General features: G+C 29.0%; 1 protein-coding gene across 2 annotated transcripts in view; it reads right to left on the bottom strand.

The window, feature by feature from the left end:
• Positions 1–12,017, bottom strand: part of LOC112595168 (ionotropic receptor 40a) — a 44,581-nt gene that overhangs the window by 5,295 nt on the left and 27,269 nt on the right. Inside the window, exons 3-12 of one of the 2 annotated variants that reach the window (XM_025340276.1) lie at positions 11,209–11,424; positions 10,849–11,040; positions 8,388–8,488; positions 6,220–6,315; positions 6,006–6,142; positions 5,044–5,215; positions 4,278–4,381; positions 3,855–3,948; positions 3,008–3,166; positions 1,517–1,661 (exon numbers count right to left, since the gene is read on the bottom strand). In XM_025340276.1, coding sequence (XP_025196061.1) covers positions 1,517–1,661; positions 3,008–3,166; positions 3,855–3,948; positions 4,278–4,381; positions 5,044–5,215; positions 6,006–6,142; positions 6,220–6,315; positions 8,388–8,488; positions 10,849–11,040; positions 11,209–11,260 — 1,252 coding nt within the window. In that variant the 5' untranslated portion in view covers positions 11,261–11,424. Of the gene's footprint in view, positions 1–1,516; positions 1,662–3,007; positions 3,167–3,854; positions 3,949–4,277; positions 4,382–5,043; positions 5,216–6,005; positions 6,143–6,219; positions 6,316–6,533; positions 6,560–8,387; positions 8,489–10,848; positions 11,041–11,208; positions 11,425–12,017 lie in introns of those variants that run through there. The other variant, XM_025340277.1, reaches the window with a different exon arrangement.

Below are 12,017 nucleotides of genomic sequence, written 5' to 3'. Positions count from 1 at the left end.
GGAAATATTGTCATCTGGAACAATTGGCTCTTGGACCTTTTTGAATAAATTTTTGTTTAGTATTTATACATTTTATTTAAACTATGAAAAATATAGTCATTTACCAACTTGTAAAGGTACGCAGTTATCTAAAAACTGCATTATAGCAGGTAATCTGATAGTTATTACTGTTTTCTAAAATAAATTTTTATTGACATATTAAACAGGCTCGTAGAGATCCTGTAAACCCTCCGCTACACTGCACATCACTGAACGATTGATATTCAAATCAGTTTGACAGGGATATAACATTATTAAATATTGATTGTACACAGTATTTATTAAATTACTGAATATCATAATGTACATAAAAATGTATAATGTAGAAAATTATTAGAGCGGTATTTTTGTTTTTCGCATAGGTGCAATAATTTTTTTATTTAAAAAACCAGTAGAAACCTCAGGTCGTTGAAAATAATCTGTCCACGATATTTTGGCAAAGAAATGTTTTTATTTGGAAAAATATATATTAAATAATTCTTTCAACGCGATTAAAACGGAATACAATTTCGGTGGGAAATATGTATTATAATAGTTGTTCTATTGTGTCGCTTTTTGTCCCAATTTTGTACTTCAATTTTATTACTTTCATTCAACGCTCACGTACGTACCAACCGAATACCTATATGCATAATACGTGTATGTGTAACTGTCAACGTCAAATAGACAACTACGCCGATAAGTGACAATATAACGCTGAAACGGAATCGACCGATATTTATCTATATGGAGACAATGTCTTTGACTGATTTCTTAACCTCTTAGTAGATTATAGAAATTATTTGACTGAAAATATTGACGGATAACTTATGTATTTCAATTTATTTGACATCGAACAAATTATGTTTAAAAATGTCAAATTGTATACACATTTGGAACAATATTATGTTGCACAATTTTCTAATTATTGTTGACACTATACATGAATACAAAATCTGGGAAAATCTATTTGTGCTTGACAGCAGCTTATAATTTTATAATATGCCTATATTATATTATTATGTATAATACCTTATAAGCTATTACAATATTATCGTTACAAAATATAATATATGGTAATAATAATATTAAAATACTAATTGCTGGTGGCATATATAAAATGATGGGTATAACCGTTTTTGACCAAGTAGAAAAGTTTTTTATTTACTTTATGTTGTATATATAAAAAAGTATTAAAAATATAAATTTTTATGTAATATATTTGTTTAGTTAAAAAAGAAAGGTATGATTTTATTCAAAAGGGTCATGTCTACAAAATTATGTTATAGATTTATTTTTATATATACATTATATATGTTATAAATATAAGTTGATATTTTAAAACTCATTTAAAACTGTTAAAACAAATATTTATAGGTTTACCTTCAAAGATTGGTGTCTGTTAAATGTAAGCATATTGTTAAACTGACACTGCGATGTCCGCATAATAAATGAGTGTGAGAAATGTTATTTCATAAAAGTTAACGTGATACATTACCTTGTTGTAAAAACACCGTAACAGACCACCATACACACTTCCAATATAATATAGATTTTCCTTGGGGATGGCCATCAGTCGTGTCAACCAATATGTAAAGTATTGGACCGGAAAAAATTACTGTGATTAATAACAATGGCCATACCTAAACAATCCAAATACACATATGAGTAGATAAAATGTATGTTAGGGTGATAAAAAAATACAAATTTAATTCATTTATTACATAGATATATTATAGTTGTGGATATTATCATCTTTCTAATTATTGTTGTACAAAGCAAGCTTTAACTAAGTCAGTTATACACTTATATCATGGTAGGTAAAAAATATGTTACAACAGTTTTATCTCTAATGTGGTTCATTGTTCATTGAATGAAATATGATAAAATAAATCAATTTTGTTAAGGCGTGGTATCGAATGTATAGTTTTTTATGGAGCATACAATTCGTTTCCTAGTTTTAATTTAAAGTTTGTTTTAGCCTCATCCTTCTTTTTTGGGTTAAAATAAAGCTTAAAATATTATATAAGAACCACATAATGGCGCATTATCAGTAGTTATAAAATAATGATCATAGTATATACATAGTATCTATCTCATGTATTTTTATCTTAGAATATTCAGATTACAAATTTCTAATATTTTGTTGAACCTTATTTTATTTTTTCAATTGAATGGTATCTAAATATCATTCATTAACTATTCCTACCCCTTATTATTTTTTTAATAATGTAGTTGTTCAAGATCTAAATTTTTTGATTTTTAAATATACCCAAAAACCGTATTTTTAAATTTTTGAAGTATTTTGTATTACTTATGGAGTATTCTGTGGTGATATAAAATTCTATTTTTCAAACGAGAATTCTTTTTTACTATAAATTATTTGGCAATACATTTTTTTTTAAATTTTGACGTATCAAAATCAAAATTGACTGGGTAGTTTTTGAGTTATTTAACTTAATATACAAACGATAATAGGCCTATGATAATGGATTTGGAAGATATGGGGGCTATGATGACTTGAATATTTTAGTAATTAATATTAATTTATATCAATTTATAATTTCTAAAAATATCATAGTATAATAAACACTAAAGCTAGTATAATTATATTTTATATTATTGTAAAATAATTTTAAAGGACTATTATCATCAGCACAAATTTTTTAATAATTGAAATAGCTATTCTTTTGAATTTTGACTTAGGTAGATAACAATTTTCAATAAAACTAACTATTAAATTATTTAGAGTAAAAAAAACGGGAGAAACACTTCTAAAGTAGAACAATAACTTATAAGAATTTGAAAATATGATTTATAAGTTTATTATTTAAAAATTCTAAGTATTAGAATTTAGAACTTAAATATACGAGTATAAATTATTAAATGAAAAAATGAGGGTGAATATACTTGGTGAATAATCCTGTATAATGTATCAATATAATTCGTATACTAACATAATATGTACTATGCATGATGTATAACTTACCGACCAATGAAATGGTCTTATGAGTGAAAACGCTTCGTTTAAACGCCCAGGCGCGTGTGTCAAGAAAGCTTCATTGTCAACTAATGTAAGAAATGAAAAATCTACAACTAAGTTGCGCTCGTATGTTATAGATAAATCTCCGACGAACCAATCTGCTTCCTTTAGTATCCAACAATTTCAAATTTATAATATTTTGTTGGGTCTTAATTATTAAAACTTAAGAGGCCGTCACACAAATCATCTAGTTTATTATCTTTGTCTTTCGCGTGGATAAGTACTATAACAAAAATTAAAATTACTTTATCTTGATAAGCCAGTGTTTTAAGGTCAAAACGTAATATAGTGTATAATATTACGATTCACAAATTACTGATATAAGTATCTTCATACTGCTGTTAAAAAATAATTTTCTTATCAACACCGATATAAATATTTAAAAACGGACTAGGCGAGTCTGCCCCAGGAGACATCTCGTCTTTGAAACGCCGTTTGTATTAAAATTTTATTTCTATAAACTATATGAAATGATAAAACATAATGCATCGAATGTAAAGAGTAGTCTTTTAAAAATATATTTGTTTTGTTTTTAAGAGATACGCAAAATGAATTCTCTCTAAAATTTAATTTAATTGTAAATTATTTCGTCATAATTATCCATAATAAAATTGTGTTAACTTTTAATGACAAAGATAACAAACTTAAATTTTATGATAAATAATTGGATCAAAGTATGAAATTATAATTTTCTTTGCTGACAACGTTTATAACAGTTTTAATAATTAATATAACTTTTTATGCTATTAATTTAAAAAATATCTTATGATAACGATTTATTATGCATACTTACCCTTTGCCATATTAGACCCAATACTCCTTGCATTGATGACCCGTGATCAAGTCCTGAACCTTGTGTACGATCGGGAGGATCTATGTATCTGAATCTGTATATACAATTACATCATGATAATTGTTAGTGGAACGTGTCTTAATTAAATTATTGAAAAAAACGTTTGATTGAATATATCAGTAGTGGCCAATATGAATAGGTTCGCGGGCCACATGAATAAATACATCGATACCAAGAGCCAAAATGCTTATGGATTATATAATTTAATATTTTTTTATAAACGTATACTTTAAAAATTAAAATTTATAATAATAATTAAAATGTAAATTTTAATTTTATTAATAAGACGCGGGTCGCATCTGACAATAATGAGAGTCACATGTGGTTCGCGACTTACAAGTTGGCCACCCTTGGAATATATACTGAAAATGTAGCTTGTCGGCCAATAGATTTATGAGTTTATCATCTCGTCCACCCTCTACTCGGAAACTATCGTTCAGATATTCGACAAATGTCCATGGGGGTTTCTAAAAATAAAACATAACTAATTAAAACAATTTTTAAATCATATTATAGAGGTAAATTGTAAAACAATGATCAGGTCGAGTATAATTGTCTCCAATTTTTATGGAAAAATCCATTTAAAATTAAAATTATTGTTATTGAATGGAATGTACAATTTTATTTGTTATTATTTAATATATTAACAAATAAAAAATACAACGTGGACTGCAGATTAAAAATTATAAGTTAAAATTAACATGAGTTACATAATAAGAGTTAGGTACATATAGTTAAACATTTATATCTGCCTATATTATCTTGCTTAGTTTCTAAATATCGAATATTTTACATTTTTAGTCGACGAAATCGTTTACCTAACGAGTTCTGCGATTTACCTTCTGTAGATTACTTAATAGTTCTTAATAATCAATACATATTTAAAATAAAAAATAAGAAATTATTTTTATGCATGTTGTTTAAACGATTAAATATATAAGAACCATAAAGAAATTACACATTTTGAGCATGCGTGTTGGCGTTGTTTAAATAAATTTACATTTTTATAGATATTGTTATTAAGGTGGTACGCTTAAATTGTTTTCGTGAATTTATGTATGAAAATATTCAAAGTGCTTTACACGTTATGGCTTATGTATAATTTTAGTTTTATTTTTAAAAAGCGTACATGTAAAACTGGAACGTTGAAATATCTGCCTTCGAAGTTCTTGTACACTTGTTTGGGTGGCGGTAACAGCGGAAACCTCACTAATCCATCCATAGCTGACCACCAATTTACCATTTTTAATGTCGATCCATACCCGGGCCTGGCGCTGGCCTGACTGTAATAAATCTGGTAGCTGAAATGCATTAACAGATATATCTATAATAGATTAGTCTGCAATGAAACGAACAAACATCATACGCATGCAGTTTAAGATATTACGGTTAAAAGTATGTATATATACATACTATATATATATATATATAGGTTTAAACCAGTGGCGTGGCGAAGGGTTGTAGGGATAACCGAGAGGCGGATGATCCTGAGTTTTTTATGGGTGGTGGGTGGGTGGATAATGGCCAACGAATAATGATTTAGTATTTACTACGATAGGTAGTTGAAAATATTACAGTAAATGCGTTTATTAAGTTTTGGGTGGGTGGGCTGATACCTAGTGGAATATTGGACAATAGCTTCTGAAAAATTTCAAGTTCACAACACCATCAGACATTGGTTTAATCCTACGACTATATACGTGTATGAGATAAACTATTTAGATACATTTTATTTTGTGAGTTAGGTACTGCGCATGAGAAAAATACGCCGATTTTCTACTAATGCGCGTTTAAATTAAATTAATACTATACTGTACGTATACATATATAATGTATGATGCTATTATGTCAGGGGACGAGATCCCTAAATTTATTTTTCAATTTTATTGCAATAACTCCGCGCACCACCCATTAGATAATGACGTGCGTCTTGGGAAAAAGTTATGTTGTTGATATCTTTCTCCCTGGCACCCGTTTGCCAGTTGGGGGTATCTCTGTGACCCGAAAGTCGGAGCTTGTAGGGTGAAAGAACTGGTGTAACGATATTGTTATTATTGTTATTATTATTGATGAGAGGACTACCATACTCACAATCCCGGTCTGGGACTGGTGATGACGCACACGCGCATAGCCTCTAGTATATCAGCCTTGAATGTTCGACTGACTGATGACCGTAACCACAAGAACACATACACGACATTTCGAGACATCAAGTTACTTCTTCGGATCTACGTGAAAAACAGAAAATTTCCGTCGCGATGTAAACCAAATAAACAGGAAATATTTGTACGTTTATTGACATTACTGCTGAAAGCAAGTTTTCCATGAGTGTAGATGTCGATAGTACTATGTAAGATGTATGATGTCCGTCGGTTACTGCACGGCGGATATTGATCAACAGCTGCATTTTAAAACAATAAATTATTGTTTATACATTTTTAATTTATTGTACTTATACATCGAACACAAAACTCCATAAACATTGGTAAAGAGCGATCGGAATTTAGAAGAAAAAAAAAATATATATTTATTATACATTTAAAGTTTATACTGGTAAGTAGTAACAAAGATATTTATTATTCTTAAATTATATTATTGTACGAGTAACATATTACTTACGGGCAATAGTAATATAGAAGCATGTTCACTATAAGTAATTAGCCATCTACTCAAGTATTGCGTTTATACAAGTATTTAGTATTGTTGTATAATATACGATTCACGGATAGCTTATTGTTTAGAGGGAAATTATATTATATTGTTTTATAATGGTGATGGATAACGATAGAATACTTTGAATTGTAGGTATCATCCATTTTAAACTGGGTCAATAGGATAATGAATATTCATTAATATTATAAAAAAATATATGTATGTATACAAGTTAGATACGTCAAGTTATTTTAGTAACATTACGATAAAAACAAACACAATAGCAATCATTCATTATACTACAATAAACAATTTAATCTAATGAAAATACACACACATATATATAATTTTTTTGTGCACTTGGCATGAATAGTATATAGGGTGATTTACCGAGCACAATCACTCACATTTTTTTTGTTTGATAATATATATATTTAAATTCTGATTTTTGGTATTTTTAAGTATACTTCCACACCATATTTTCAAATACTCGGGATTCGTGTATAATCTAAGGATTATCCTATATCAATGTGACTTTTTTTACAAATTAGAACCATTTTTTTTTTTTTTGTCAATTATTATGTAGATTATTTAAAAAAAAAAATGTTATGTATAAAAATTAAAATTTAAACGAGTATAGTTTCTGAATTATTGTACTTTATGTATTATAAGTATGTAATAGATTAAAATACATAGAGCCTATGATGATTTGAAAATTATAGTAATTACTAATTAATATTGATATATGTATTAGCATTTGAATACAATTTAATTATTAGACTAAAATATATGATATGCATTTTAGATTCAATATTTTATTATTTTTGGTAGGTATATAAAGTTAAATAACTCAGAAACTCAGTTTACAGCAAAAAAGCGTGGTTTTAAAATTTAAAAAATAAGTATATATTTCTTTAAATAATGTAATAAATTAAAGTATCTGAAAAAAGGTCATGGAGTATAATTAACAATTTCAAAAATTAAAATTCATGTCGCTATGTAATATAAATGCAGTACTTTAGGGTTCAAGTGGGTGACTTATATTTATGAATGACCTGTTTACATACGTTCTGTAATTCTGTATCATTAATTTCATTTTATTTATAAATTAAAAATTATAAATACACGCTATATAATTTACCAACATAAAATTAATATATTTTTACTCCTTATACATTGTTATGTATTATTAAAATAATATACGGTATTCATCATCGACACGAAAAAACTTAAAGAAACATTTAATTACTATCATACAGTAAATCATTTTGCTAATAACTAATAAAAAAAAAAATAAAAAAATGATGTTAGAGTTGTAAACTATACGTGTATTAAGTATTTGTAATAATAATTTCTTGCAATAACGGATATAAGGAATACAAGGAATATAAATCCTTCTATATAGATAACTAATATCGTAATTACGTAGGTTAACGTACCACGCGTTCCATATTATTTTGTAGAGTGATCGGGCTCGTTAAAGTAGGTACTTTTAGAAGGTGTATGCTGTTGTAAGTTTGTAGTAGTAAGTTTATTTGAAATAATATATAAGATATTTTGGTGCACTTATCTCGTTTTAAATAAAAGTGAAAAGTCTTATCTAGTTTATTTTTCGACGAAATAAATCATATAAATGTATATAGCACAAAAAAATATTAAATTTTTTTTATAATCTGGTAGGTACTACTGTAGTGGGTATCCATAATTGATTAGCAATAACGATTTTATGCTCGAAATCGTCTAAGTGGTATGCCCCATATAGTTTCTATTAGCTCTATATTTGTATATATATATTATTTAGTGTACATAATATTATGTTACCGATTGTACGTGATCCTCGGTCAATAAAGCATGGTGAGTCGTCGTTACACCCCTTCCGTGTAGGGACTTAATTGTATTACTCAGGAAATCGGCAGCAGCATCTTTATGAATAAATATACAATATTATAGAGATAATAAGTTATAGTATTATGCCATGTAATGCAATGCTGATAAAATAAAATTATTCGTTTACATAATATTATATAATTATTCAATGTTTATAGTAATTACTAATTAATCGATTAATAATATCTTTTAGGCGTTTATATGTTATATGTATTATGTAATAATTATTAACATTAATAATTAATTAAATAAAACTTTAGGAAAATCGTTTTTACCCGAAATGCCGAATCTTAATCCAATAGGCTTAAAAATATTATCATATTTTACAAGTTTGTTTACAACTTGTTTAAATAATAACAATTTACTACCAAAAAATTAAAAGGTATAATATTACTCCCCAAAACTACTTGTTTAACATTATCGTTACAAAATAATAATGTTTAATATTATTACAAGACGAGAATCATGAACGTCAATCATACATTCATACTCGTCAATCTTAATCATTTGGTAGGTCGGAGAACCATACACTCTTTAGAATACCTAATAATATCATTGTCTCATATCATTTTACCATGTTATATATTATTATAAGTGATTTAATATCGAATAGATCCATAGGTGTACGTTACACAGAATGATACGCAAAGTATGCTCACCTCTTTTGTTTTTTTAATATTGCAGTTATTCAAAACTTGATTTTTATAATTTTTAAATGTTGAAAGATTTACTTATTCTACTTATGGACAATATTTTCAAATTCTTGAAGTTTTTTGTATACATTTTAAGGAATGCTCGATGGAGATGAAAACTCTCTTTTTTACTATAAATTATGTAGTAAGAAAATGTTGACGTATAAAAATAAAAATTTTAACGAGTCGCTTTTGAATTGTTTAACTTATTATACTAAGAATAATAGATCAATAACAATATGAGTTTGAAAATATGACGGCTACAGTGATTTGAATATTTTAGTTACAAATATTAATCTATCAACATTTATATTTTGTAAAAATGGGGCAAATATAATAAACAGTTAATTTACGATAAACAAAAAGGGGGTTCTCATTTAAAAAATAGAAGTTTTTATCGTTATAAGACACTGTTTATGTTACATGAAATATCTCACTAATTTGAAAATCTGGTATTTAAGTATGTATTTTAGACATTAAGAAAACTAGAATTTGAAGAATTTCATTATTCATGCTTGTGTGCAAACTTTATAAATTATTCTACAGTATATTGTAAAATAATAAAATTATCTTACAATAACAAAATAATTCGATAGGTATAACACTAGACTAGATAATACGTATATATGATATACGATACATGTTTACTGCACAGGGTTAGTCTTGGTCAGTGGCATATATATTTTTTTTTTTTGTGGGGAGGGAGAGATTGGGAGATCACCTTGATTTTTTTTTAAATATAATTTTTTGCATTCCAAGAAAATACTCTAATTTTTTTTTTGTAAGTGGGTATTTTTATTATGAAAGTAAAACACAAGTCAGTAATGATTATATGGTGATATTTTGTGCTCGATATCCCTATGCTGATTATGAGAAAATAAATATGGCGTGTCAAAGTTCAGATAATGAGGGGAGGAGGACACTTGAGGTATCAGTTTTTAATACTAGACATGAGATTTGACGAAAAAACTAAAATATGTCCTAAATAGTTAATCGAAATCGCGGGAAATAATGGTCTGGAGAGTAAACATTCAAAACACATGGACTATAAATTTAAGATACCGTCAGCGTTAATCACTTTGTCACGAAACAAATTACACACTCGCTTGGCACGATATCGCGTATCATAAAATAAACATTATAGTATTACATCAGAAAATAATGCACTCGGGTTCTAAACAATCGCAATATAGTTCATAATATTATATTATATATTTTATAATCGATATATTTATATATATCTTAGACGTGCGCAGACTTTTGAGTAAGATATGGTTAAATTCAATCTGGACCCCCCCCCGTTACGGTCACATAAGAAAAAAATGTATTATGCCTATAGGCAATTAGGCAATTAGTTTATCTTTAGTCGTGTAAATATCTATGATTTTAATTTATTTTTTTATCAATTTTCTACGGCTATAACGCCTTATTATTTTCTTAGGTACCAAGTACCTACCCATCCACGTACAAAAAAAAAAAAAAGCTCAGGTGGGACTAAAGCCCAATCAGCTCTACTCGTGCGCAAGCCTACTATATATATATATATATATATATATAGTCATAGACTTCCACAATATTATTATATCATATATTCGTAATATATTGTATACTTTTACTATACACAATACACATGATCGTTATAAACTGCATTATGATATGGAAATCTGCAATGACAGTGTACAATATATACGTGCGGAGCGTACTTTCGACACCCGAGTGAACGGCTAAAGTGCAGTCGACCGTCATGGCCTCGACGATGTCGCGGATCGCGTTCGTCAAGTTCCCGTAATCGAGGTCGCGCCACCCGCCGCCGTCGCCGCCGACGACAGCTCGCCTTTGACGGCGCCAAATGTTCGAGTAGTGGTCGTCTCGTTCCGGAAGTCGTTCCATCGTCGCTGGGCACACAACAACACATTACATATATTATATTATAATAATACGAGTATTACATTATATATATATATATATATATATACAATATACTACACGACTGGAGACGGCGTGGACGTCAGCAGGTACGACACACAAACACACTGCATATATTATTATCTGTATATACGTACCCAGCACGACGAACACCGTCAGAGCGAGCACGCACCGTTCTGCCGCGGCCATGCTTCCGCGGAAAGTGAAGTGTGTGCGGTTTTCGTTTCTCCTTCCGTCCGCCGCCGCTCATCTTTTTCACTCGACGACGGGTGTTACGCACCGATCGTCATCGCCGCCACCGCTCGCAGGTTTACCGCCGTATAACAAGACACGTCCATATTTCATTGCAACCCCTATTACCGTGTCACGGATACAAAATAAATATAATAAAACAATAATAACATGCTCGTGAAATGCGCTCGCGCACAAACACACACACATAAGCTCAAAATTTATAAATAAATAAAATATGCAGCGAGGTGCACGCGCGGGATATTGTGTTGCCACGTCGAACACACGCACATGCATACACACACACACACATACATACACACTCGCGAACGCACGCCATATATCTATAATAACAATATTACACAGGTACTCGACTAGTTAAATACCTGTCACTTAAATATATATAATAATGTTTGTGCGCGAGGTTAAATATCGCCTGCAGTCTGTCAGTGTTATACACATTATTAATATTAAATATATAATGGCCGTGAGTCCAGCAAGTCGTGTGCACGTCGCTTCAATGACCGCGGTTCATTATTGTATGGTTATTAATAATTTTCAATTTTTCCTCGTTTGAAAACCGCTGTACACGCGTACACTATCGTGTCGAACCGATGACCAGTGGCTATACGGCAAAAAACAAAAAAAAAAAAAAAAAAACGAATTAAAGGCACCCATCCTGACGTAGGTGGTAGGCAACCGATATTTAGCTATT

The sequence above is a fragment of the Melanaphis sacchari genome, unplaced genomic scaffold (genome assembly GCF_002803265.2).
Source record: "Melanaphis sacchari strain LSU unplaced genomic scaffold, SCAv2.0 Contig25_pilon_pilon, whole genome shotgun sequence".
In the NCBI taxonomy this organism is placed as follows: domain Eukaryota; kingdom Metazoa; phylum Arthropoda; class Insecta; order Hemiptera; family Aphididae; genus Melanaphis; species Melanaphis sacchari.
This window is presented reverse-complemented; position numbering and strand designations above follow the sequence as displayed.